Here is a 26,568-nt window from a genome sequence, read left to right as displayed (position 1 = left end):
AAACACAAAACACCCCCTCTAGCTCACCTAAGCCAATGGAACAAAAGAATTTTCCAAGCAGGACATGTGCAAAGGACAATGATAAACATAAGAGCTTTCTAATGGCAGAAAAATCTTTGACTATGGTAAATAATAATTCAAATGAAAGTACTTGGATTTTGGATTCGGGGAGCACATGCCATTTAACCAATTGTAAGGATTTCTTTCAGGAAATGTGTCCAGAAGAAGGTATTCTTAATACTGCAAACGCAGGGACTGCTAAGATCCAAGCAAAAGGCATTGGATTCTTAAAATGCAAAGTGTCTAATGAAGTTAAAGAAATTCCTGTAAGTGATGTCTTGTATATTCCCCAAGCAGTTTGCAATATGCTTAGTGTATCTACATTAGATAAGAAGGGATTTGTGATTCATTTTGAAAACAGTAAGTGCACAATCTCTAAAAATGATGAAGTGTATGCTGAAGCTTTTATGCATAATGATATTTATAAACTGAGCATTTCAGGTGAAGCCTCACATATGGCGCAAGTAAGGAAGAATGATGGTAAATGTAGTCTGGAAATCTGGCACCGCCGCCTGGGACATCGTGATTTTAAGGTGATCCAGGATCTTTACAGTAAGCAACTAGCCACTGACATTCAGATAAGTGCAGATACTGGTAAAATGGAGAAATGCATAGACTGTGTTACTCAAAAAGGTGTGAGACCCTCATTTCCTGCATACACAGGAAATAGGAGTAATAAAGTACTGGACTTAATACACAGTGACTTATGTGGACCGTTTAATATCCCATCATTGGGAAATAACAGATTTGTGCTAATATTCTTGGATGATTTCTCTAGATACTGTGTGGCCTATTTGCTGAAAGAAAAAAAGTCAAGTCACAGACATGCTGAAGAAATACGTAGCCATGGTGAGCAATAAATTTGAAAGAAAACCAAAGGTTCTTCAGACCGACAATGGTGGTGAGTTCACTTCACAAAGCATGCGCACATTTCTAGAACAAGAAGGCATTCAGCATATCACAACAGTAGCTTATACACCAGAGCAAAATTCTGTTGCAGAGAGAAAATTTAGGTCACTTGTGGAAATGACCAGATGTATGCTGTCAGATAGCAATCTCCCTAAAAGACTATGGGGGGAAGCCATTCTCACAGCAGTGTACCTACAAAACAGAATGCCAACTAAAGGCGCTGAGCGCACACCACATGAGACATGGCATGGTAGGAAGCCAAACCTGTCACACATAAGAACATTTGGAAGTACAGCATATGCTCATGTACCAAAGCAAAGAAGGCATAAGCTGGATTCCACAACAGAAAGGGGCATTTTAGTTGGCTATGCTCCAGGACACAAAGGATATAGAATTTTGAATCTGAAAACTGGCATTGTTGGCATAAGACATGTTACATATTTTGATGAAAACAAAAGGGTTGATAAAGGCTGGATTATCCCAGATGAGCCTGATCATCCAGAATATGAAACTAGAACCATAATAGACATGCCAGTGTATATAAATGCCATACCAAGGCAGATGTCTGAAAGCAACTCATCTGTATCTAATGAGGAACAGGCAGAGGAAGCAGACATAGAAAGGATCATTGCAGAAGACAGTACAGTTGGAGAAGGGGAATCAATTGGAGAAGGACTCTCAGATTTAGAGGATGCGGAAAGGTCGGACCAACCTGTTGTCAGACGCTCATCCAGGGAAAACAAAGGTGTTCCACCCCCAAGACTGTCTTACCTAACAAAGTCAGCAGAAGCTCAAGAGCCCTTAACATGGGATGAGATTGAGAAAATGCCAGCAGAAGAAGCTGCTGAATGGCGTAAAGCTGCACAAGAAGAAATTGATTCATTGCATAAAAATAAAACTTGGATTCTTACAAAATTACCTCCTGGCAAGAAAGCTATAGGATGCAAATGGGTATTCAAGTTAAAAAGGAATGCACAAGGAAAAGTGGAAAGGTATAAAGCCAGATTAGTCGCAAAGGGATATCTTCAAAATTATGGAGAAGATTTTGATGAAGTGTTTGCACCTGTAGTGAAACACACGACAATTAGGACACTTCTGAGCATTGCAGTCTCAAAAGGCATGCAAGTCAACCACATTGATGTGAAAACAGCATTTCTTCATGGAGATATAACTGAAGACTTGTACATGGAACAGCCAACAGGTTTCATAAATACAAAACAAAGACAGCTAGTGTGTAAATTAAACAAAGGTCTTTATGGATAAAGCAAAGTGCAAAATGTTGGAATGACAAATTGCATGAAATATTGACAAATTTAGGATTTAAGCAAGGTGAAGCAGATAAATGCTTGTACACTAGGTGCAGAAATGGACAATATGCATACATTTTAGCTTTTGTTGATGATCTGCTCATTGCAAGCGAAAGTGAGCAAGAGTACAAGGACATTGTAAAATATTTAAATCTGAATGTTGAGATAAAAGAACTTGGTAATGTGTCATACTATCTTGGTATAGAAATTGAGAAACAAAATGATGGTTCTTATCTTCTAAGCCAGAAGCAGAAAATAAACGAGCTTATTGAAAGTTTAGGTATGCAAGATGCCCAAGTTGTAAGCACTACCATGATCACTGATTTTCTGAAGGATGAAACAGTAAGAGAACCTTTACCAGATAACATCCAATATAGATCAGCCATAGGTAAGCTTTTATATCTGACTACCACATACAGGGCTGATATAGCAAATGCAGTAGGAATTTTGAGCAGAAGGGTCAGCTCACCTACCAAATCAGATTGGACTGCAGTTAAAAGGATGGTAAGGTATTTAAAAGGTACCATTGATTGTAAATTAAAGATTTCAGCCAATAGTAATCCAAAACTAATATGTTACTGTGATTCAGATTGGGCAGGGGATCATTCTGATTATAAATCCACAAGTGGATATGTGTTTATGTATGGAAATGTACATATTTCTTGGGCCAGTCATAAACAAAGTATTGTGAGTCTGTCTTCTACAGAAGCTGAATATGTGGCTGTATCAGAAGCATGCAGAGAACTGATGTGGATTGAAAATCTTTTGCTGGATTTTGGAATAGCTGAACAGAGACCAATCCAGATAATGGAAGATAATCAGAGCTGCATCAGACTGTCACAGAATGACAAGGTTCAGTCACGCACCAAGCACATCGCAACGAAATACCACAACGTGCGAGAGCTGGCGAAAGAAGGGGTCATCAGTCTAGACTATTGTCACACCAGTGAGATGACAGCTGACATCATGACCAAACCGTTACCCAGAGAACGTTTTGTGAATCTGCGAATAAAGCTTGGACTTTGTATGAATTAATAATTGCATGACAGTTATGCATGAGAAGGGGTTTGTTGGAATAATGTATTGTATTTTACATGCATTGTCTGTCACCAATTTTTTCTCTGTGATTACTCTGTGACCTCTGATGTGAATTGCCTAGAGAGGTCACACCCATGCAACTTCCTGTGGGGGTTAGAAACAGCACAGCACATGGAGCTCTAATGCTCTCTCCCTAAGCTGAGGATCTGTGGTGTGAGCATCCATTACCATCTAAGCACATGGAAAGAGCTGATAAACCAAATGTATTATATTATGTATATATAAGCCTGCTGAATATATATCTAACTACAAACTGTGAGTAAACAGATGTTTTGTTACTTCAACTTTAAAGTGACTCAGCAGTGAATTATTCTGGGGTGTATGTGAGAGAGATGAAGAAAAGAAATTAACATTTCTAAAGCTGAAGCTGTGTGTATAAAATCTGCTAATTATTTACTACAAATAATCCAACAGGATGTACCGAAGCAGTACTCACCCAGGGCGGGACATTGAAATCCCTGACCTCAACACTGAAGCTCCAAACCGGGCCTCCGCCCGTGCCGCCACAGTCAAGCGGTAATGCTTGGAGAATGTATGGGCCGATGCCCAAGTTGCCGCCTTGCATATCTCTTCCAAGGAGACGGAGCCGGCCTCTGCCATCGAGGCCGCCTGAACTCTAGTGGAGTGAGCCTTCAGCTGGATAGGCGGCACCTTCCCCACGGCCACATAAGCCGCTGCAATGGCTTCCTTGACCCATCTTGCCACTGTAGGCTTAGCAGCCTGCAGACCCTTACGAGGACCTGCAAACAGGACAAACAGATGATCCCACTTCCGGAAATCATTGGTCACTTCCAAATATCTGATGATGACTCGTCTCACATCCAGATATTTAAGAGCAGAGTATTCCTCTGGGTAGTCCTCCCTACGAAAGGAAGGGAGACAGAGCTGCTGATTCACATGGAAGCGAGAAACAATCTTGGGCAGGAAGGAAGGCACTGTGCGAATAGTCACTCCTGCCTCAGTGAACTGCAGAAAAGGCTCTCGACATGAGAGTGCCTGGAGCTCGGAAACTCTTCTGGCTGAAGTGATAGCCACCAAAAAGACTGCTTTCAACGTCAGGTCTTTCAGAGATGCCCTCGACAAGGGTTCAAAAGGCGGCTTCTGTAATGCTCTCAGCACCAGGTTGAGATTCCACGCAGGCACCACCGAGTGCAGAGGAGGGCGCAGGTGATTAACTCCCTTGAGAAAACGCACCACATCTGGCTGCGAAGCCAGGGAAGCACCCTTCAGGCGGCCCCTGAAGCAAGCCAGGGCCGCTACCTGGACTTTAAGGGAACTGAGCGACAGGCCTTTCTCCAGACCTTCTTGCAGGAATGCCAACACTGAAGAAATTGGAGCAGTGAATGGAGAACATGAGCCTGCTTCACACCACGCTGCAAAGGTACGCCAAACCCTGGCGTAAGCAGTAGAAGTAGAGCGCTTCCTCGCTCTCAGCATAGTGGCGATGACCTTGTCTGAGAAGCCCTTCTTCCTTAGACGCTGCCGCTCAATAGCCACGCCGTAAGACCAAAGGGGGAGGGATCCTCCATCACCACGGGACCCTGATGTAACAGACCCTGCTCCACTGGCAGCCGCAGAGGATCGTCGACTGAGAGCCTGATCAAGTCCGCATACCAGGGACGTCTGGGCCAATCCGGACCCACCAGGATTACCCGGCCCGGATGCTTTGCCACCCGGTCTAGCACCCTGCCCAACATGGGCCAGGGCGGGAACACATAGAGGAGCTCTTGTGTCGGCCACTGTTGGAGAAGAGCATCTACTCCCAGGGATCGAGGGTCCCGTCCTCTGCTGAAAAAGCGCGCCACTTGGCAATTGGCCGATGACGCCATCAGATCTAGGCTCGGCTGGCCCCAGCGCTTCGTGATGCCCAAGAACGCCTGAGCAGATAGCTGCCACTCTCCGGGCTCCAAGGTATGGCGACTGAGAAAGTCCGCCTTGACATTCATGACTCCGGCAATGTGGGCCGCTGACAGCTGTTCCAGGTTCGCTTCCGCCCACTGGCATAGATTCATGGCCTCCTTGGCTAGAGGGGCGCTGTTGGTACCTCCCTGGCGGTTGACATAGGCCACAGCCGTGGCATTGTCAGACAGGACCCGTACTGGCTTCAACGCCAGTACCGGGATGAACTCCAAAAGCGCCAACCGAATGGCTCTGAGTTCCAGGAGGTTGATAGACCACTTTGCCTCTGCAGGAGACCAGAGCCCCTGCGCTGTCCTTCCCAAGCAGTGGGCTCCCCAGCCCGACAAAGAGGCGTCCGTCGTGACGACAATCCACTCCGGGGTCACCAGAGGCATTCCTGCAGACAACTTGTCTGTCTGCGTCCACCAGCTCAGCGCCTTGCGCACTGCTGGGTCCAAGGGAAGGCGCACAGCATAATCCTCCGACATCGGAGTCCAGCGCTGCAGCAGAGAGTGTTGTAGTGGTCTCATATGAGCCCTGGCCCAGGGCACTACTTCCATCGTGGCCATCATAGAGCCCAACAGCTGCACATAGTCCCAAGCCCGAAGAGGAGAGGCTACTAGGAACTGGTCCACCTGAGCCTGAAGCTTGACAATCCGATTGTCTGGCAGGAACACTCTGCCCACTTGGGTGTCGAATCGAACTCCCAGATACTCCAGGGACTGAGTTGGGCGCAGCTGGCTTTTCTCCCAGTTGATGATCCACCCCAGGGAGCTCAAAAGAGCAACCACCCGGTTCACAGCTTTGCCGCACTCTGCATAAGAGGGGGCTCGGATCAACCAGTCGTCCAGATAAGGATGGACTTGTACTCCTTCCTTCCTCAGGAAGGCCGCGATGACCACCATTACTTTGGAGAAGGTCCGCGGAGCAGTAGCCAACCCGAACGGGAGGGCTCTGAACTGGAAGTGTCGGCCCAGTACTGCAAAACGCAGAAAGCGTTGATGAGGAGGCCAGATGGGAATATGCAAGTACGCTTCCTTGATGCCCAAGGATGCCAGGTACTCCCCTGCCTTCACTGCCGCTATAACAGAGCGGAGAGTCTCCATGCGAAAGTGCCGAACTTTCAAGGCCCGATTGACCCCTTTGAGGTCGAGGATAGGCCGTACAGAACCTCCTTTCTTTGGTACCACAAAGTAAATGGAGTAACGTCCCTTGCCAAGCTGATTTTCTGGCACCAGAACGACCGCACCCAGGCGGATCAGATTGTCCAAGGTCTGCTGCACTGCCACAGCTTTGACCGGAGACTTGCAGGGAGAGAGTACAAACCCGTCTCTTAAGGGTCGGCAGAACTCTAGCTTGTAGCCGTCTCTGATGACTTCCAGCACCCAAGCGTCTGAAGTTATTGTGGTCCACTCGCCCAGAAACGAGGACAGCCGTCCTCCAATCTGCACTGGGGGGTGGACCAAGGCCCCGTCATTGGGTACGAGACCCTGGGGGAGGACCGGAGGGAGCACCTCCGGGACGGCGGTCTCTGCGAAAGGAATGCTGCTTGGGGGAGAAGTTCCTCTTGAAGGAAGAGGAGGCAGAAGAGCCCGACCTGCCCGGGCGGTACCGACGGGCTTCCTGAAACCGTCCTCTGGAGGTACCGGGGCGAGTACTAGCCCGAGCCCTGACCTCTGGTAACTTCTTGCCCTTAGACGTGCCGAGATCGGTCATGATTTTGTCCAGCTCGACCCCAAAGAGCAGCTTGCCTTTAAAAGGCAATTTAGGCAGGCGGGATTTAGAGGCGTGGTCAGCAGACCAATGCTTCAGCCAAAGCCACCGCCGCGCAGAGATTGTCTGAGCCATGCCTTTAGCTGAGGCCCTCAAGACATCATACAGCAAGTCTGCCAAATAGGCCAAGCCCGATTCCAGGGCCGGCCAATCAGCCCTCAAGGAATGATCCGAGGGGGAAGCCCGCTGCACCATAGTCAGGCACGCCCTGGCCACATAGGAGCCGCAAACTGAGGCCTGCAAACTTAAAGCAGCCGCCTCAAAGGACGACTTTAAGGCCGCCTCCAATCTTCTGTCTTGGGCGTCCTTTAGGGCCGTGCCACCTTCCACCGGCAACGCCGTTTTCTTAGTCACCGCAGTGATTAAAGAATCCACGGTAGGCCACAGATAGGCCTCACGTTCACTTCCAGGCAAAGGATAGAGGCGGGACATAGCCCTAGCCACTTTAAGGCTCGCTTCCGGGACATCCCACTGAGCCGAAATTAAGGTGTGCATAGCATCATGCACGTGGAAGGTTCTAGGCGGGCGCTTCGTCCCCAGCATAATGGCAGAACCAACAGGGGCTGAGGGAGAGACGTCCTCCGGAGAGGAAATCTTCAAAATGCCCATGGCCTGCACTAACAGGTTGGGCAAATCCTCTGAGCGAAAGATCCGCGCTGCAGAGGGGTCATCCGCTCCATCCGAGCGGGGATCCGTCTCCTCCAAGGAATCCGCAAAGGACCGTTGGGAGAACTCAGAAACGCTGCCCTCATCTACATCGGAGGAGACAAAGTCCTCCAAGGCCTGGGAATCAACCCGAGGGCGTTTACCTCCGGGGGCCTCAACCTCTTTACCAGACGAGGGAGCAGGGGCAGCGTTTTGCATAAGGAAGGCCTGATGCAGCAGCAAAACAAACTCAGGGGAGAAACCCCCCAGACTGTGCACTTCCACAGCCTGGGCTACAGCCCTAGATGCACTCTCAACCGGCGCTCGCAAGAGCGGGGGAGAGACATGCTGCGCATCCAAAATGGCGTCCGGCGCGACACTCCGCGAAGGAGCCGCGCGGGAAGAACGGCGCTTAAGTTTAGCCGCTTTTGTGCCGTCGCCCAAATTAAAGGCGTTCATGGCATTAACGTCTCCCACCTCAAGGGCCGGGCCAAGAAGAAGCCGTCCGAGCCGCGTGGCCGGCCAAGATGGCGGAGGCGAGCAGCGGGGGATGGGCGTTTATGGCGGGAAAAACCGCCACACCGGAGGAAGGACCGGGACACTCATCGGTCACGAAACTGTCACCCAACAAGGGCGAATCAGACTTTAAGACCCCCGTATCCCCTCTAGAAGCGCACAATCCGGGGAGCGACTCTTTGCGCCCTCGCCCTCCGACGCCATAGGCCACGTGGAGATCAATCGGGGAACCCCCTGCCCGCTATAAAAAGGTAAAAATTACCTGCTTTCCGCTCCGAGCTGTAACGACCTGGTGTCCCGGTGAGTAGCTGCAATAAACGTTTAAATAAACGTCGAAATAAACGCCTTTAAGGACGTTCAAAAATTTTTTTTTTTTTTAACGGAGCCAGCGGGAGGGGGGAGAAAAGGAGGGACCTGGCGCCACCAGGTTTGCACTTGCTCAAGAAGAGCCCTCAACCCCAGGCACTCAACAAAACCTAAAAATTAGGCTTGGAGGCCTAGCCAGAGCTGCTGCTGTGTGTGACCACCACCTGCTGAGATAGAGAACATACTGAGGAGTTTCCGGCAGCACATGACCACATATAGGGAGGCAAAAGTTTGCTCTCTATCTCCACCTGCTGGTAGATGGACACAACCCACCAGTCTATGGATTGATCAGCATGATGATATGGAAATATATAGTATTGCAACCTTCTAAAAATTTGGTGTAAAAAAGGGGAGCAAACAAATTGTGTAAAAAAAAACAAAACAACAACAAAAAAAAAACTTACCAAGCCCTAACTAGTACCCATCCTTCATAACGGGGGTCCTTTTTTTTTTTTTTTACTAAGGTGCACTTACAGGTTTAATGTGTTAAATGTCACACTCATTGTATACTTATGGGCTGCATGGCACTTAATTCACACTAATTCGTTAATGCATGCTAAATCCATTAATGCTCCTTAGTAAAAGGACCCCAAAACTCAAAATGTTGGTTTTGAAATATTTTCTAATTTTTAAAATAATACTGCAATTCCGAACTACCAGGCCCTTGTATTCAACTGGCTTCTACACAGGGTTTTTTTTGAGGGGGTACTTGGGGGTACTGAGTACCGGCACCTTTTCCATTGTCTGCTAAAATTGACCCATGGTTCCCAAGTTTTAATGAAAGAGCTCAGGCTCTACATACTAATTCTGCCTTGTCATAGATTCTGTGACTAGTTGCAGGGGGCCTGGCTATTTTGGGGTGGATCCCTTAGTGATCACCCCACCCCTGAAGAGGTGGCCTGGTATTTGAGTACCGGCACCTTTTTCACTAGAAAAACTGCACTGTTTCTACATAATATGTTGTCACTTGATATTTTCCTGCCTGCAACCATTTAGTATCCACTATTTTTTAAATTCATTATCCCCAGCATTATACACAAACATTAACTTTTAAGTTATTCCAAGTACTGTATGCTAAACGTTATCAATAACTTTTTTTTTTTATTAACACTGCAATTCTACAAAATTTGGAAGTGTGCAAAAGTTATGTTTTCTGGTACAGACCTGTTTGAGCCAGCACATCTCTACACACTTGGTTGTTCACATTGCTCGGGCTTAGGAGTATAGTTCATAAGACTGTTGAAGAAATGTGAATGAATGGTATTATAAAATTCTAGACTGAATGTGGTCCTGGGACAAATGTGCTGGCAGTTTTACATGAAAATTAAAAAATTATTTGCCATTCTAGAATTAGAGGCAGTTCTGTGATAAGGTGAGGCAGCTACCTCAAACACAATATTTTTGGAACAGCATGTGTACACATAACAAGCCCCTGTAGCAGCTGCTTAGCTCCTGGCCAGAAGCTCTTAGGCTTAAGTACACCCTGAGTATTTACTTGATTATGCATGTATATAATTGTGCAAAATTGCATAATTCCCTGTAAGAGTTGAAGAGGAACACAGAGGATGTGGTTGAGGTGTCTATAGCTCCAAGTCAAAGAGGCATCAACTGCAGGCATAGGACTGACCAAACAGAAGCTGGAAGAAGTAGGATTTAACAGGGAGGAGTAGTCTAATGGTTACTGGTTTCAGGATTCTTCTGTCTCTCTGGCAAGGTCCACCACGTTTCCACTGCTGTTGATGCTGTTATGTCTAGGATAATGAAGAAGCAGCTACTTTTAGTAACTGAACTTCCTCATACAAGGGAAAGGCCTCTTTCCTTGATTATATGCATTGCTCCCTAGTGTCTGAAATAGTGAGTTTCAAAAAAATGATTAACTGTTTATTTCCAAAATGTTTTTTTTTCTTGTGCAAAAAAAATCCAGTCTCCTATGGATACTCATATAGAGCTGAAGCTTTAATTCATGTCGGAAAGCCTCCTAAGCAGAGCTTACCCAGAGTTCAACAATTTGTCATTTTCCTCCTGAGGAATACCATCCAAAAAAAGCTTGAGCTTCCAAGGCCATTATATAAAGCTGGAAGGTCGCAATTCTAGAACAGAGCATCACATCCTAGAACATCTTTCTGCAAGATCCAGAGTTTTTGGATCTTTTCTCAGAATACTGGAGTATTATTTATTTAATTCAAATTATACGCTACGACTTCCACATACTCACCTCAGTTTACAGATTTAAAAAAAAAAAAAAAAAAGTGTAAACATCTTATATAAAGCAGTCAAACCATAGCTATTCAGCAACCTTAAGTTACAACCCAATAAAAAGAAAGCCACCAAATGTCTCCCAGCAGCAATCTCAACCAAAGCCTGCATAAAAATGAGACTTCGGTTTTGAAAACTGCTACCTATTCATCTTCCACCTGCAGCTCCTGTGGCAGTTCATTCCACCAAATTGGAACTATAACAGAAAAAAAAACTTGACATTTAATACTGCAAACACAAAATTTACTGCAAATGATTTAAAGTCAACATTTTATAAAATAAGGATTTATTTGAAGAGGGTCAGTATATAGGATTTGTCTCTACTTTTCCTATAGATAGAGGCTGCAATGTTTCCTACTTTCAATGCTGCATTATTTTGGTCAGTTGAAGAAATCCAGGTCTCTAAGCCATGTTTTATTTGACTATTTTTTTTTCATCCCATTTTGTACCTACAGAATAAGCTTTTCATAAATGAGGCACATGCTGCTTTGTCATCTCAAATTATAACCTTTACTGTCCTTGTTTTTGCTCAACTTGTCTCACCATGATACTTGGCCATTTGATTATGAATCAGTTGTTCTGAACACTGGTCAGATATACAGTTTGACATTTGTGATGATAAAACCACTTGAACACACTCTACTGCCTCCATTACCAGGACTTATGAAACCTTTTATTATTTATTAAAAGTAGCAGTACTACATACTTTTTTCAGCATGGAAGTTTTCTCCTTGAAGCTTCCACCTCTATTTTAACTGGTCTCCACTGGGCTACAGTACCATGGCCTCCATATGCAATTGCCTAGATTTTTCCCTTTTTAGCTAGCTCCATCTAATGATTTTCAGCCCTGGCTTTTGCTGCATCTCCTAAAATCCAGTATACATGCATCCTAGGTCTGACTAAAAGGTGCCACTTTTGTGCAAGGGCTAGTCTTTCCTCTTCCCCACCTACTCCTGTGTCTGTGAACACTTCCTGTTGAGCCCAAGGAGAAGCAGCCAAGCTTGTGAATCAAACTCAAGACAAATATTTCTGGTAAAATACTTGCTTTGGCTCATTTGTTGGTGTTAAATTAAAATCATTCTGGATAGTTTTCATTACAGAATTAGGGGGGAAACTTTTTTATTTTAAAATAGTGGATATACTGATTTTTTAAAGGCAAAAATAATCATGTACATGAAATAATTCCACAATCATCACAGTTACATTCTACAAGAAATAACTATTCATGAAATCAAATCAAGGACATCAATTCAGGGATAACAAAAAAAGGTAGGGAGGCAGGGGATAGCAAGCCTGTCTATGGTGACACTTTGAAGTGTGCTTCTCGTGTCTTAGAAACAATGTGGGATTTTAATTCTTTCAAAAATGTTTTTCACCTAAACATATTACATAGTAGCCACTCTGCACTGCAAGTTGCTGAAGTAACCAGGTAGCATAATGAAAAACCACATAGATATGCAGAGGGTATTAAGATTACAGCTCTCAAGTGTAAATGATTTTAAGCATAAAGAAAAAAAAAACTTTCCATAATGGTGCAAAACGCAGAATTATGTAGGGATGTGCAGGCATAGTAATAAACATGGAATCTCAGTTTCTAAATCAGTCAGTCAGCATAGATGTATCTGCAGACTACTTCATCAGAACAGAAGTATTATAAACTATATAATAATACTCTCAGCTGAACATTCTGAGACTGATAAAAGAAGAGGGCTGGAAATTAAAGCAGCCAGTGCACACTGTCTTTGCTAAAAGATGTCCAAACCCACAATATCCTATTCTCACCTTCAGACTGTGGGGAGCACTGCACTTGCTTGATGAAGTTAAGGGAAATGGATTAGGAACCAATCTATAGGACAGAATATTAACAATGAAAAATAGGAAGCATGAGATGTGCTAGTCATTTATTTCTCTCTCTGCCAGCAGATCCTTTTTGTCTACATCTGGTTTACAAGTTGTGGTACTTTTGTATGAAAAACTTCTTCTACTTTTCTGGAATTTTGAAGCACCAGTGTCTTGAACAGTTAAAGCACACATGCTCCGCCTCTGTCTTGATTTGTTAAAGGAAAATAAAACTGGCACATTTTCACAATTTTCCTTGTCTGGCATTGAGAACTTCATATTGTTTTTCCAACTTTGGGGACTATTCTTATTGATTTTCAATGCAGAAATGCTCATGGTTTTCCTTCTGGATTTTAGAGAACTGGGTGCAATATCCTTATGACTCTGTGGCGAGGTCTCCACCCAGGTTAGCCCAGATATTCCTGAACTCCTGTACAGTCTTGCACTGCGTCTCACCTTCTTCCTGTCACCACTGGCCACTGACCCAAGTACCTCTTCTATACAGAAGCTGTGATCACTAGCATTGGCCTCTGGATCATTTTTAGATGGTGCTATTGAAGGAAGAACTGGCCTGTCAGAATGGAAACCATGGCTGTTCCTTTCAGGTGATACCAAAGTGCCTTCAGAGATGTCAACCTCTGGAAAGGGACAGAAGATAGTGTTTCTTCTTGCTTTTGACTGGATTTTAGCTTTTTCTTTAGCACTAGACTCCGTGAGCACAGGCAATATACAATCTCTGTTATAACATGAATTACCACCTTCACATCTGCCATGCTCTTCAATTTTTGGACACAGCACTTTTGTTGAAGATGCAGACAGAATTTGGTTAGGCGTACATCCCATTGTAGCATCTGAAGAGGTATATTTCTCCTTTAGAGAGGACATATCTAGTGCATCCTCAGTTTTTTTTGTAGTAGCCAATAAGAAATGGTCCGTGTTTTGGTTTACAAGAGTTGGAAGGTGCACAGACACATCTCTGGCATTAGCACGTGAAATGTGTTTAACTGTTAACGAACGCCGCTCAGACAGCCGAAGGCTATGCCGTCTGCATTTGCCTCTTTTGCTGTGCCGCCTCTGGATAACTGCAGTATCACTATAACTTGTGATATCTTCCCTGGGCAATTTGATATTAGAATGTTCTTCTGTTTTGTTCTGCACTGCTGTTGAGTTGGCATCATTGCCAATGTTACCAGCTTGTTCCAACATGTTCATGACCACACTCTTTGGTCCAGATGTAGTACTATTTATGGTAGGAAAGTGGAAAGACGTTCTATTGGAATTAAATTCTAAAGTGTTACATTCATCAGCTTGGGTGTCTTCAACAACCATAATACATTCTTTCACAGATGTTTTTCTTCTAGGGTCTTGCCTTTCTTCATATCTATCAGCCACTTGCTCATCTTCGGACATATCAAAGAGATATCCTTCAGTGCCAATTATGATTTTCCCAATAGAATTTTTACCTGTATTTTTCTTTCTAGAATCATCTTCCACAGGTTCCTTGCATGTCTCCCTGGCGCCCAAATTACCACCTATTTAAATTAAAAATCAACAACAAAAAAAAAAAGTTAAAAATGCTAAATTTTCAAAGGATTAGGAGTTAAATGCTGAAGGGGGACAAATATGTACAACATGGACATATAGCAGCCTATGTGCAATTTCATTACACATACAGCGAATGCTACATACCTGTAGAAGGTATTCTCCGAGGACAGCAGGCTGATTGTTCTCACTGATGGGTGACGTCCACGGCAGCCCCTCCAATCGGAATCTTCACTAGCAAAGGCCTTTGCTAGTCCTCGCGCGCCCATGCGCACCGCGCATGCGCGGCCGTCTTCCCGCCCGAAACCGGCTCGTGCCGGCCAGTCTCATATGAAGCAAGACAAAGAGAAGGGAAGACACAACTCCAAAAGGGGAGGCGGGCGGGTTTGTGAGAACAATCAGCCTGCTGTCCTCGGAGAATACCTTCTACAGGTATGTAGCATTCGCTTTCTCCGAGGACAAGCAGGCTGCTTGTTCTCACTGATGGGGTATCCCTAGCCCCCAGGCTCACTCAAAACAACAAACATGGTCAATTGGGCCTCGCTACGGCGAGGACATAACTGAGATTGACCTAACAATTTATCCAACTAACTGAGAGTGTAGCCTGGAACAGAACAAACATGGGCCTAGGGGGGTGGAGTTGGATTCTAAACCCCGAACAGATTCTGAAGCACTGACTGCCCGAACCGACTGTCGCGTCGGGTATCCTGCTGCAGGCAGTAATGAGATGTGAATGTGTGAAATGACCACGTCGCAGCTTTGCAAATCTCTTCAATAGTGGCTGACTTCAAGTGGGCTACCGACGCTGCCATGGCTCTAACATTATGAGCCGTGACATGACCCTCAAGAGCCAGCCCAGCCTGGGTGTAAGTGAAGGAAATGAAATCTGCTAGCCAATTGGATATGGTGCGTTTCCCCACAGCCACTCCCCTCCTGTTGGGATCAAAAGAAACAAACAATTGGGCGGACTGTCTGTTGGGCTGTGTCCGCTCCAGATAGAAGGCCAATGCTCTCTTGCAGTCCAATGTGTGCAGCTGACGTTCAGCAGGGCAGGAATGAGGACGGGGAAAGAATGTTGGCAAGACAATTGACTGGTTCAGATGGAACTCCGACACAACCTTTGGCAAGAACTTAGGGTGAGTGCGGAGGACTACTCTGTTATGATGAAATTTGGTGTAAGGGGCCTGGGCTACCAGGGCCTGAAGCTCACTGACTCTACGAGCTGAAGTAACTGCCACCAAGAAAATGACCTTCCAGGTCAAGTACTTCAGATGGCAGGAGTTCAGTGGCTCAAAAGGAGGTTTCATCAGCTGGGTGAGAACGACATTGAGATCCCATGACACTGTAGGAGGCTTGACAGGGGGCTTTGACAAAAGCAAACCTCTCATGAAGCGAACAACTAAAGGCTGTCCTGAGATCGGCTTACCTTCCACACGGTAATGGTATGCACTGATTGCACTAAGGTGGACCCTTACAGAGTTGGTCTTGAGACCACACTCAGACAAGTGCAGAAGGTATTCAAGCAGGGTCTGTGTAGGACAAAAGCGAGGATCTAGGGCCTTGCTGTCACACCAGACGGCAAACCTCCTCCATAGAAAGAAGCAACTCCTCTTAGTGGAATCTTTCCTGGAAGCAAGCAAGATGCGGAAGACACCCTCTGACAGACCCAAAGAGGCAAAGTCTATGCTCTCAACATCCAGTGAGAGCCAGAGACCGGAGGTTGGGATGCAGAAGCGCCCCTTCGTCCTGCGTGATGAGGGTTGGAAAACACTCCAATCTCCACGGTTCTTCGGAGGATAACTCCAGAAGAAGAGGGAACCAGATCTGACGCGGCCAAAAAGGAGCAATCAGAATCATGGTGCCTCGGTCTTGCTTGAGTTTCAACAAAGTTTTCCCCACCAGAGGTATGGGAGGATAAGCATACAGCAGACCCTCCCCCCAGTCCAGGAGGAAGGCATCCGATGCCCGTCTGCCGTGGGCCTGAAGCCTGGAACAGAACTGAGGGACTTTGTGGTTGGCTCGAGATGCGAAGAGATCTACCAAGGGGGTGCCCCACACCTGGAAGATCTGTCGCACTACACGGGAATTGAGCGACCACTCGTGAGGTTGCATAATCCTGCTCAACCTGTTGGCCAGACTGTTGTTTATGCCTGCCAGATATGTGGCTTGGAGCACCATGCCGTGACGGCGAGCCCAGAGCCACATGCTGATGGCTTCCTGACACAGGGGGCGAGATCCGGTGCCCCCCTGCTTGTTGATGTAATACATGGCAACCTGGTTCTGTCTGAATTTGGATAATTTGGTGGGACAGCCGATCTCTGAAAGCCTTCAGAGCGTTCCAGACCGCTCGTAACTCCAGGAGATTGATCTGCAGATCGCGTTCCTGGAGGGACCAGCTTCCTTGGGTGTGAAGCCCATCGACATGAGCTCCCCACCCCAGGAGAGACACATCCGGGTTCAGCACTTTTTGTGGCTGAGGAATTTGGAAAGGACGTCCCAGAGTCAAATTGGACCAAATCGTCCACCAATACAGGGATTCGAGAAAACTCGTGGACAGGTGGATCACGTCTTCTAGATCCCCAGCAGCCTGAAACCACTGGGAAGCTAGGGTCCATTGAGCAGATCTCATGTGAAGGCGGGCCATGGGAGTCACATGAACTGTGGAGGCCATGTGGCCCAGCAATCTCAACATCTGCCGAGCTGTGATCTGCTGGGACGCTCGCACCCGAGAGACGAGGGACAACAAGTTGTTGGCTCTCGTCTCTGGGAGATAGGCACGAGCCGTCCGAGAATCCAGCAGAGCTCCTATGAATTCGAGCTTCTGCACTGGGAGAAGATGGGACTTTGGATAATGTATCACAAACCCCAGTAGCTCCAGGAGGCGAATAGTCATCTGCATGGACTGTAGAGCTCCTGCCTCAGATGTGTTCTTCACCAGCCAATGGTCGAGATATGGGAACACGTGTACCCCCAAGCCTGCGAAGTGCCACCGCTACTACAGCCAAGCACTTCGTGAACACTCTGGGCGCAGAGGCGAGCCCAAAGGGTAGCACACAGTACTGGAAGTGACGTGTGCCCAGCTGAAATCGCAGATACTGTCTGTGAGCTGGCAGTATCGGGATGTGTGTGTAGGTGTCCTTCAAGTCCAGAGAGCATAGCCAATCGTTTTCCTGAATCATGGGGAGAAGGGTGCCCAGGGAAAGCATCCTGAACTTTTCTTTGACCAGATATTTGTTCAGGGCCCTTAGGTCTAGGATTGGACGCATCCCCCTTGTTTTCTTTTCCACAAGGAATAGAAATCCCAGCCCTTCCTGCCCGGATGGCACGGGCTCGACCGCATTGGCGCTGAGAAGGGCGGAGAGTTCCTCTGCAAGTATCTGCTTGTGTTGGAAGCTGTAAGACTGAGCTCCCGGTGGACAATTTGGAGGTTTTGATGCCAAATTGAGGGTGTATCCTTGCCGGACTATTTGGAGAACCCACTGATCGGAGGTTATGAGAGGCCAACTTTGGTGAAAAACTTTCAACCTCCCTCCGACCGGCAGGTCGCCCGGCACTGACACTTGGATGTCGGCTATGCTCTGCTGGAGCCAGTCAAAAGCTCGTCCCTTGCTTTTGCTGGGGAGCAGAGGGGCCTTGCTGAGGCGCACGCTGCTGACGAGAGCGAGCACGCTGGGGCTTAACCTGGGCCGCAGGCTGTCGAGGAGGATTGTACCCACGCTTACCAGAAGATTAGGGAACAGTCTTCCTTCCCCCAAAAAATCGTCTACCTGTAGAGGTAGAAGCTGAAGGCTGCCGTGGGAGAACTTGTCGAAAGCGGTATCCTGCTGGTGGAGCTGCTCTACCACCTGTTCGACCTTCTCTCCAAAAATGTTATCCACACGGCAAGGCGAGTCCGCAATCCGCTGCTGGATCCTATTCTCCAGGTCGGAGGCACGCAGCCATGAGAGTCTGCGCATCACCACACCTTGAGCAGCGGCCCTGGACGCAACATCTAAGGTGTCATACACCCCTCTGGCCAGGAATTTTCTGCACGCCTTCAGCTGCCTGACCACCTCCTGAAATGGCTTGGCTTGCTCAGGGGGGAGCTTATCCACCAAGCCCGCCAACTGCCGCACATTGTTCCGCATGTGGATGCTCGTGTAGAGCTGGTAGGACTGGATTTTGGCCACGAGCATTGAAGAATGGTAGGCCTTCCTCCCAAAGGAGTCTAAGTTTCTAGAGTCCTTGCCCGGGGGCGCCGAAGCATGCTCCCTAGAACTCTTAGCCTTCTTTAGGGCCAAATCCACAACTCCAGAGTCGTGAGGCAACTGAGTGCGCATCAGCTCTGGGTCCCCATGGATCTGGTACTGGGACTCGATCTTCTTTGGAATGCGGGGATTACTTAGTGGCTTGGTCCAGTTCGCCAGCAATGTCTTTTTGAGGACATGATGCATGGGTACTGTGGACGCTTCCTTAGGTGGAGAAGGATAGTCCAGGAGCTCAAACATTTCAGCCCTGGGCTCGTCCTCCACAACCACCGGGAAGGGGATGGCCGTAGACATCTCCCGGACAAAGGCCGCAAAAGACAGACTCTCGGGAGGAGAAAGCTGCCTTTCAGGGGAGGGAGTGGGATCAGAAGGAAGACCCTCAGACTCCTCGTCAGAGAAATATCTGATGTCCTCCTCCTCTTCCCACGAGGCCTCACCTTCGGTATCAGACACAAGTTCACGGACCTGTGTCTGAAGCCGTGCCCGGCTCGACTCCGTGGAACCACGGCCACGGTGGGAGCGTTGAGAGGTAGACTCCCTCGCCCGCACCGGCGAAGCTCCCTCCACCGATGTCGTCGGGGAGCCTTCCTGGGAGGCGACCGCAGTCGGTACCGCATGCGGCACCGATGTCGGAGACCTCACCCCGGGAAGGGGCCAGCCGGCGCCTCACTCGACGGTACCGGTGGCGCAAGCACCCCCGGTACCGGAGGGGAAGAGCGCAACAGCTCTCCCAGAATCTCTGGGAGAACGGCCCGGAGACTCTCATGCAAAGCGGCTGTGGAGAAAGACGTGGAAGCCGATGCAGGTGTCGATGTCAGAGTCTGTTCCGGGCGTGGAGGCTGTTCCGGGCTGTCCATAGTGGAGCGCATTGACACCTCCTGAACAGAGGGTGAGCGGTCCTCTCGGTGCCGATGCCTACTGGGTGCCGACTCCCTCAGCGACCCAGAGCTCTCGGTGCCGATACGGGAAGGGGACTGGTGTCGATGCTTCTTCGACTTCTTGGGACGAAGCATGTCACCGGAGCTTCCCGGCACTGACGAGGAGGACGTAGAATCCAGCCGTCGCTTCCTCGGGGCCGAGGCCGAAGAAGGTCGGTCTCGGGGGGCTGTACCGCAGGAGCCCTCAGGGTAGGGGGAGACCCACCCGAAGGCTCACCGCCACCAGCAGGGGAATGGACAGCCCTCACCTGCACTCCAGTCGAAGCACCACCGTCCGACGACATCAGCAGAAGTGGAGGTCCCGGTACCACCGACGCAGCCTTCCGATGACTCAGCCCCGATGCAGAGGGTCGATGTCTCGATGCAGTCGCGGCCGAGGACGGAGGTCTAGACGCTGTCGACGTCGATGCACTCGATACTCCCGGTGCCGATGCCGACGAAGAGCCCGAGAACAAAACGTTCCACTGGGCCAATCTCGCTACCTGAGTCCGCTTTTGTAAAAGGGCGCACAGACTACAGGCCTGCGGGCGGTGCCCAGCCCCCAGACACTGAAGACACAACGCGTGCCTGTCAGTCAATGAGATTACCCGGGCGCACTGGGTGCACTTCTTGAAGCCGCTGGGAGACTTCGATGACATGGGCGGAAAAATCGTGCCGGCGAAATCAAAACTCGTAATTGCGGCAGGCACCAAAAAGAGGGGGAGAAAAAAATTCGACCCGAGGCCTGAAAAGGGCCTACCCCGAAGACGAAAGAAAACTTACCGGGGCAAAAACTGGAAATAGCGGAAAGGGAAAAAGACCGAAATCCTTTTTTTTTTTTTTTTTTAAACGCGAAAATCAAAAAGAGACGCTCGAGGTCGACTTAAGGGGCGCGAACGGCGTAACACGACCGTACCGAGCGCGGACAAAAGAAGACTGGCCGGCACGAGCCGGTTTCGGGCGGGAAGACAGCCGCGCATGCGCATGGGCGCGCGAGGACTAGCAAAGGCCTTTGCTAGTGAAGATTCCGATTGGAGGGGCTGCCGTGGACGTCACCCATCAGTGAGAACAAGCAGCCTGCTTGTCCTCGGAGAAAATTCTTTATACACAGATGAGGTAATCAGAAGCAAGAGTTGTATCCAATAAAAAGATAACATTTTTAAAAATTATATATGTAAACAGCAAAGATTTGAAAAATTAGCAAAGCTACATGTAGAGCAACTCAATTTATTATAAACAAACACATTTTTCCAGTGTTTGAAAATTTGAGGTGGTCATGCATTTTTGAAAATACATGCACAACTCTGCAGTTGCAGGTACAACTGAACATTTCAAAGTAGTTATTTAAAACAGGATACCATATTACAGAATTCTCGCAAGAAACACTTCAATAGACTGAAACATATATTAAGTGCCATGTCTAAAATTGGACTTTGGAGGTTTTGCACTAAATGTCCAAAATCCAAATAGAAAAGATGACCATTTTCAAAACCGCAAAACGTTTATTATTTTTTTTCTTCAGAAAATATAGTTTGTAACAAGGTATTGTGCTCTATGCATTTGTCTTTTCAGGCCATTTTTGAAAAAAAAAAAAAAAGCACAAGTGAAAAATGTAGAACATCAAGCCGTCGGGATGTAGGAAAGGCCAGCATTTTTAGCAGGCTGGTCCCCCCCACACATTAGAGGAGAATAATTGGGCACTCTAGGAGGCACTGTTGTGGACTTCATATAAATGCTCCCAGGCACACTTCTTACCATTGCTCTGTTATCTTGTCTGCTGACCCATCCAAAACCCACAAAAAACCCACTACCCCAACTGTAGAGAACTACAATAGCCCTTATTGGTGAAGGGAGAACCTATATGTAGACACAGTCGTCTTTTAGTGAATTTTGGAGGGCTCACAGTTTCCACAAGTGTAACACATAGGGGGGAGGTATGGACCTTGGTCCACATGTCTACAGTGCACTGTACCCACTACTATACTATTCCTGCATGCTACTCTAATGGACCTGGTTATAACATCTAAGTCTGTCATAGAGGCTGGAGAGTACTATTTTTATTCTCATTTTTGGGGGTGTGACCACTGGAGTAGGAAAGGTCATCCATGATTCCCTCCAGTGGCCATCTGGTCATTTAGGGCACCTTTCTGTGCCTTATTCGTTCTGAAAATAGGTCTAGACCAAAACATTGAAGTTTTTGCCCTAGAAGTTTTTGTTTTCTTCCATTATGGCTGTAAAATGTCCAAGTGTTAGACACACACTAAGTCCACCCTAATCCCACCTTCAAAACGCTCCTGAAATGCCCCAAAGTGATTTGGATGCACTGCAGACAAAATGCATAGATAGATGTCATGTCTGTAAAACAGGTTTCGAAAATACCAATTTGGAATGTTTTGAGAAGAAATCTGTCCAAATGGTGCTTCATGATACTTTTTGGACATTCTTCATTGAAAATGAGCCCCAAGTAACAGTATAATGAGATAAAAGTGGGAGGATGACCAAGGATTCTAAAGGCTGAGAAGATGTATAATAATGAAAGAATTTTATTAAGGTATAAGGACTCGACACAACGTTGTGTTTCGGCTATTAGACCTGCATCAGGAGTCTATAATCAAATTTAAAAACACAAATTGGAAAACAATATATACACCGGCGGCGATGAAGCTCCCTCCATTGATGTCGTCGGGGAGTCAACCTGGGAGGCCGCCGATGCAGGTACCGCAAGCGGGACCGGAGACCTCACCACGGGCGAGGAGCCAGCCGCCGCCTCTCTCAACGGCACCGGTGGTGCAAGCACCCCTGGTACCGGAGTGGACGGGTGTAGCAGCTCTTCCAGGATCCTTGGACGGATGGCCCGGAGGCTCTTGTTCAGAGCGGCTGTCGAGGAAGGCAGTGGGGCCGGTACCGCCGACGAGCTCAGAATCTGCCTGGGGCGCGGAGGCGGTACTGGGCTGTCGGGAGCAGAGCTCAACGACACCTCTTGTATGGAGGGCGAGCGATCCTCCCGGCGTCAACGCATCACTATACCTTGAGCAGCGGACCTGGATGCAACATCAAAAGTGTCATAAGCACCCCTGGACAGGAATTTACGACACGCCTTCAGCTGCCTGACCACCTCCTGAAAAGGCCTGGCTTGCTCCGCAGGGAGCTTATCCACCAGGTCCGCCAGTTGCTGCACACTATTCCGCATATGGATGCTCATATAGAGCTGGTACGATTGGCTCTTGGACACGAGCATAGAGGACTGGTAGGCCTTCCTCCCAAAGGAGTCGAGAGTTCTAGATTCCTGCCCCGGGGGTGCGGAGGCAAAATCTGTAGAACTGCCAGCTCTCTTCAGGGCAAAGTCCACAATCATAGAGTCGTGATGTAACTGGGTCCTTATCAACTCAGGTTCTCCATGGACCCTATACTGAGACTCAATTTTCTTAGGGATGGTGGGATTAGATAAGGATTTCATCCAGTTCCTAAGCAAAGTCTCCTTAAGAACCTTATGCAAAGGAGCCGTGGACAACTCCTTAGGTGGTGAAGGATAGTCGAGGACCTCGAGCATCTCAGTCCTGGGCTCATCCTCAGTAACCAACGGGAAGGGAATGCTCACAGACATTTCCCGGACGAAAGAGGAGAAAGAAATTCAGGAGAGGGAGTGGGGTCAGAAGGAAGACCACAAGACTCCTCAGAAGAGAAATATCTGGGATCCTCTTCCTCCCCCCACGAGGCCTCCTCCTCGGTGTCGGACAAAAGCTCCAGAACAGCAGTCCGAAACCGGGCCCATCTTGACTCTGAGGAACGATGTCCTCGATGGTGGCGTTGAGAAGTAGACTCCCTCGGCGGCGGCGATGAAGCTTCCTCCAATGACGTCGATGGGGAGTCGACACGGGTGGCCGCCGAAGCCGATGCCGCAAGCGGTACAGGTATAGGGGACCTCACCACAGGCAAGGAGCCAGCCGGCGCGCTTCTGCCAACGGTACCGAGGGCGCAAGCACCGTCGGTACAAGACCAGATTGGCGCATCAGCCCTTCCAGGAGACCCGGAAGCACGGCTCGGAGGCGCTCGTCCAGACTCTCCACCGGGAAAGGCAGGGAAGCCGGTACAGGAGTTGGAGCCAGAACCTGTAAAGGACGAGGAGGCGGTACTGGGCTGTCCGTCGGCCGACTCATCAACACCTCCTGTATAGAGGGGGAGCGGTCCTCCCGGCATCGACGCTTCTCGGGTGCCGAATCCCTCGATGCCCCGGAGCTCCTGGTACCATGATGAGAAGGGGACCGGTGTCGATGCTTCTTGGCCTTCGCCCGAGGCATGGTCTCGGTACCCTTCGGTACTGACGAGGAGGACGTCGAATCTAAACATCTCCTTGGGGTCGGGTCCGAAGATGGTCGGTCCCGATGGGCCTGTGAAGCAGGAGTCTCCGAGACAGGTGGAGACCCACTCGACGGCTCACTACTCCCAGCGTGCAGACGTCTGCGGACAGCCATTACCTGCACTCCTGAGGTCGATGCTTGCTCCGGTGCCGACAAACACCACTGAACTTGGTACCTTTGTCGACGTCGAAGTACCGGGCAAGGCTTCAAACAGACGTTGCCGCTGAGCCTGTCTCGACGCCTGTGTCCGCTTTTTAAGGCTAAGACACAACTTACAAGCATCTGGGCGATGGTCGGGTCCAAGGCACTGGACACACCATGAATGGGGATCGGTACCTGAGATTGCCTGGTTGCAGCGACCGCACTTCTTGAAGCCGCTGGGAATCCTCGATGTCATGTACGGAAAAATAGCGGCGGCGAAGTCAAAATCGTCAATGATGCCAAAAAGAAAGGCACAAAAAAGGAGACACCCCGAACGGCGGCCTAAGACAGCTGCAACGGGGGCGAAACGAAACTTAAGTGGCCAAATCTAAAACTATAAGGATTAAAAAAAAAAAAAAAAAAAAGAAGAGGAAACAGCTCAACAGAGCGAAAAAGAAAGAAAAGTAGAAGAAAAAACGCGAAAACGCGACTAAAAAAGCCGAAGGCTCCTAAGGACGTGGTGAGAGGGACAAAATACAGTCTCTCTCCACTGCGGACAAAAAAAAACTGATGTCCCCGCTCGGTGGGCGGGAAGATGGCCGCGCATGCGCAGGGCGCGCGTGACTGAAGGCTCTAGCAAACGTTGTTGCTAGGAAGATTTCCGGACCTCAGGGCTGCCATGGGCGTCACCCATCAATGAGAACAAGCAGCCTGCTTATCCTCGGAGAAAGCAAAGTCAGTCCTCTAACAACTTTAAGCCAAACAGAAGAAATACACTTTAGACATAATTATGACAGGAAAATATCCAATAAATTTTACAGGCTTAACACACACAGTTTCTTCACACTGAGTAACTGCAGCTTGATCTATCTGCCTATACCTCAACGCACATTAGGTTAATAGGAGCTGGCCTCTCTGTAGAAAACTGACTCCCACAATCCCCCCACTCAGCCTAGCTGGTATAGTGGTGTTTGTTCACCCCTAGACCCCTGCAGTCCTCCGAGACAGTTTGTACTACTCTGCTACTGAGTTGTAAGGCTTCCACCTTAGTAAACACCTACTCGTACTGTTTCTTATCCTTCAACAATTCTTGCTGTATTTTAATTTTGGCTTCTATACTGTGGACTAGCTCTGCCAGGTTTATTTTCCATTGTCAGTCCTAGGTAAAAAAGTAGCTTTACTCTTACAATTGGTTTAATTTGCATTTACATTGATGAAACTGCTATAATTCTTGGGAATACTTAGATTTAAAGGAGAAAAGTTAGTTTCTAGCTGAATTTAATTGTTTTTACCAAACTGTGTCATTCCTTGCCCCTCCTAGAGAACTTTCTTGATATAGAGGATTTGGCTGACTCACTGGGAGGTAATCAATCAATCATTGCACAGCAAGAGAAGGCAGGGCACATATACAACCTGTATTTGTTATCAACCAACTGGGCAAACACCTTTGACTATACTATGTAAGCCACATTGAGCCTGCAAATAGGTGGGAAAATGTGGGGTACAAATGCAACACACACACACAAACAAATAAATAAGGAAACAGACTACTTTGAAGCATTCCATGTGCTGGACCTGAACTATAATAGTGCTAAGTGTTTTACATTATTTTATTCTTAAGTTCTCAGCTTTCTGGCTACAGGTTTAGCTACCTGATATATCTATTCTCTAGACTTTATTGCTTAATTAATTTGTCCTGTGAATCTATATTGTGGTGTACTTCTCTGTCTTCTAACCCAGACTCCAAAAAAAACAAAAAACTCTCTCTCTCTCCCCCTTTCTGCCTAGCTCTGATAAAGAGAGGATAAGCTTTTCAAACTGTTTATCCTTCACCCTGCTAACTTGCTGTAGTATTCTAACTTTGGCTATTTTACTGTGGACTAGCTCTTTCAGGTTTATTTTTCCATTGTCAGTCCTAAGTAAAGAAGCAGCTTTAGTCTTACAACTGGTTTAATTTGCATTCTGAAACTGCTATAATTCTTGGAAATACTTATATTTAAAGGAGAAAAGTTATTTTCTAGCTGAATTTGATTGTTGTATCAAACTGAATTTAATTTTTATCAAATCGTGTCATTGCTTGCCCCTCCCAGAGAACTTTTTTGATAGAGAATTTGGCTGACTCACTGAGACTTCTAGTCCAGTCTCCACCCCCTTCCCCAGGGTTTTCTACTCATATACAGACAAACCTAAAATCATTAACATTATTCTTCAGTCATACACAGGCAATCTTGCAGACTGTTAAACCTTTGATACTGACACACTACCCATTCCAACCAATCAAGATGACTTATATTCTGTGTAATAATTGTGGTGCTTTAGTTCCTAGGCATACCATCTAGAGCAGTGATGGCGAACCTTTCAGAGACCGAGTGCCCAAACAGCAACCCAAAATCGAATTATTTATCGCAAAGTGCCGGTACTCATTATGGGCCGGGTCACCACCTATGACTCCACCCCTATGATAGCCACACCCCTTACAGCAGCCATGGCGCATATAAAACAGACATTATTGTAAATATTATACTAGTATAGGAGAAAAAAATAACGATTTTCTTTCATTATAAATCATTTCTATAAGCTGTTACAGCTCCAGTATACCCAGTGCAAAATAAGACAGCAGATGTAAATTCTCAAATTGGACATATTCCAAACACTAAAATGAAAATAAAATGATTTTTTCTACCTTTGTTGTCTG

The 26,568-nt window shown here is 47.5% G+C and overlaps 1 protein-coding gene across 1 annotated transcript in view; it reads right to left on the bottom strand.

The window, feature by feature from the left end:
* Positions 1-12,105: 12,105 nt before the first annotated feature.
* Positions 12,106-26,568, bottom strand: part of CDCA2 (cell division cycle associated 2) — a 254,447-nt gene continuing 239,984 nt past the window's right edge. Inside the window, exon 16 of the mRNA XM_030201830.1 lies at positions 12,106-14,200. Coding sequence (XP_030057690.1) covers positions 12,723-14,200 — 1,478 coding nt within the window. The 3' untranslated portion in view covers positions 12,106-12,722. The remainder of the gene's footprint in view (positions 14,201-26,568) is intronic.

The sequence above is a fragment of the Microcaecilia unicolor genome, chromosome 4 (genome assembly GCF_901765095.1).
Source record: "Microcaecilia unicolor chromosome 4, aMicUni1.1, whole genome shotgun sequence".
Classification (NCBI taxonomy): domain Eukaryota; kingdom Metazoa; phylum Chordata; class Amphibia; order Gymnophiona; family Siphonopidae; genus Microcaecilia; species Microcaecilia unicolor.
Note: the sequence above shows the minus strand (reverse complement) of the source record. Positions and strands in the feature narration are given on the sequence as shown.